General features: G+C 49.8%; 1 protein-coding gene across 1 annotated transcript in view; it reads left to right on the top strand.

The window, feature by feature from the left end:
• Positions 1-1,903: 1,903 nt before the first annotated feature.
• The window catches only part of nrde2 (NRDE-2, necessary for RNA interference, domain containing), a gene marked incomplete at both ends in the record, with an annotated part of 22,190 nt that continues 21,406 nt past the window's right edge, over positions 1,904-2,687 (top strand). Inside the window, 1 exon segment of the mRNA XM_080546254.1 lies at positions 1,904-1,973. Within this exon segment, the coding sequence (XP_080402380.1) occupies positions 1,904-1,973 (70 nt within the window).

Consider the following 2,687-nt stretch of genomic DNA (forward strand, 5'->3'; position numbering starts at 1 on the left):
ACTAACAACCACGGTCTCACTGTGATGACCTGTATGAAGGAAGGGTTGGGGTTAGGATTCTAAAAGGGTTCTAAGGGTTCTTCAAGTGTCCCCATGGAGGAACCCTTGATGTTTTGAAGAACTCTTTTGGGTTCCATTTAGAGCTTTCTGTGAAAAGGAACCCAGAATGGTTCTTCAAAGGATTCCCCTTTGGTTCCCAAATGAAGAACCCTTTCAGAAGCCTTGTTTCTATGACTGTGTGCTGCCTTGCTGTCTAACCCTAATGCTAACGCTAACCCCTCCTTAAACTGGTCTGTTGTAACACAATTACTACCATGTGTGTCTGTAAACTGCATGGGTTCATCACTATCGTCTAATCATCACTATCTTATGTGTTCATTCATCACATGGGCCTGATGTCAGTTCATTTAATCTGTGTGTGTCAGGGTAGTTGCACAGTGGTGCTGTAGGGGCCAGAGTTAGCCATAACAACCTGTTGGTTGGTGTAATTGAGTGTAATATTAACAGTAAGCACAGGTTGAGACAGTCCCTTTTAGTAATGTGGTCCGGTGTTGGCACCAGAGAGTGTGAGTGTGTGTGTGTTAGTGTGAGAGAGAGAGAGAGAGAGGAGAGAGAGAGAGAGAGAGAGAGAGAGAGAGAGAGAGAGAGAGAGAGAGAGAGAGAGAGAGAGAGAGAGAGAGAGAGAGAGAGAGAGAGAGAGAGAGAGAGAGAGAGAGAGAGAGAGAGAGAGAGAGAGAGAGAGAGATGAGGAGAGAGAGAGAGAGAGAGAGAGAGAGAGAGAGAGAGACGTAGCGCTGTCCTAGAATGACATACGGTGGCGCGGTGCGCTCATGTCGGTATACGGGTGGACTACTTTACGCAACGCACTGTTTTATCTCCGCGGAAGAACACACGCTGGGCCAGTCTGTTTGTTGACGCTGGAGAAATTGCAGTTCTTTTTGAGACAGCGTTTCTTATTGGCTACAGCAGACCTGCAATATTCTGGTAACTGTACACGCGTCCCTGATTGGCTACGTTGGATCTGCAATGCGTCAAGCAATGGCGACGGTGTTGGCATCACTAGAAGACGGCGTAGCTAGACAGAAACGCTGTATCAGAGTATCTATCATTTTGATAGAATGTAATAATTTATTTCCGACTATTGGTGTCTGGGAGCCGCGGCAGTAGCGTCTCTAACGGTCTAACGGTCTCTAACGGTCCCTCTCGCTCGGCTGCCGGTTCTGTTTGATGTCGCAGGGAGGAGTGGTGACCGGTGATTGGTTAACTGAACACGGACCTTGTTTTGACATGTCGCCAGTAGCGGGAGATGAGAACCAGATGACTGGGAACAGAATAGCAATGAAGCCAGTTAAATAGTGTGGAATAATAGACTAATGGATGTATGGCAAATTATTGTAGATTATTATCTATCTATGATCAATCAATATGGCTAAATAAACGATTTTTTTTTTTTAAATAAACGATTTTTTTTTTTTAAATAAATGATTGCTGCAAACGTTGTGTTATGTATGCAACCACATGCATAGGACTCCTGTCCTGTATTGAATTACAAAATTAAATGTTTAATATTGGCCACACACGCACGCAACGCACACACACACACACACACACACACACACACACACACACACACACACACACACACACACACACACACACACACGCACGCACACACACGCACACACACAGAGTTAAATCTCAGTCCCCTCACTGCAATGTAAGCAGCTTTGGATAAAAGCGTCAGCTAAATGGCATATCATTTAATGTAATAATTCCAAGACAAGAGATATCTGTGTTACTCAGATGTGGGTCAGGTCGGAGAGCCTGTGGATGAAGATACGAGTCAATGGAGGGGGTGCCCGATAGGAGTCGGGCGTGACGTCATATTCCCGCGACTGTTTACATGCGTCAACATGGCGCTGTTTCCAGCCTTCGCGTTTCAACGAGCCAAAAAGATGATAATTCACCGAAAGGTAAGAATCTTACGTCTTGTATTCTATCCACTCAGCGAACAGGGCTGCTCTGGAAGTCGCTTTCGGCGAGTGTCTTGCTTCCAAACTCGTAATAAGTAACCAGATAGGGTAGCTAGGAACTAACCGTCAAGCTCTCTCAAGGTTTGAATCGCAGTGACGCAGTCCAGTATTCAGTATCTTACGATAACATTGTAATCATGTCACACGGACACTTCTGCTGGATCAGCTGGGGCTGTTAGCTGTCCAAAGCTAGTAGCAGGTGCTTAATCTGCGAGTGAAGAATCTAGTCCCTCCCTTCCTCACGTCCCCATCCCACGTCCCACGTCCCCCCCCCGTCCCCACCCCCCACACCCCCATCCCCCCCCCCCACGTCCCCCGTCCCCGTCCCCCCACGTCCCCGGTCCCCCCGTCCCCCCATACCCCCACGTCCCCACCCCCCCATCCCCCCCACGTCCCCCCCCCCGTCCCGTCCCCCACGTCCCGTCCCCCCCCGTCCCATGTCCGTCCCCCCACGTCCCCACCCCCCACACCCCCACGTCCCCACCCCCCACGCCCCCATCCCCCCAACGTCCCATCCCCCCCCCCCACACCACGTCCTCCCCCGCGTCCCCATCCTCTGTCTCCTCTTCCTCCTCACCATCCTCCACCTCCTCACCCTCCTCCACCTCATGCTCGTTAAATATCTTTACCTCACTCTGCTTTTATCCGCAGGCT

Source organism: Nansenia antarctica (assembly GCF_963989245.1).
Source record: "Nansenia antarctica genome assembly, chromosome: 1".
NCBI classification, from domain to species: domain Eukaryota; kingdom Metazoa; phylum Chordata; class Actinopteri; order Argentiniformes; family Microstomatidae; genus Nansenia; species Nansenia antarctica.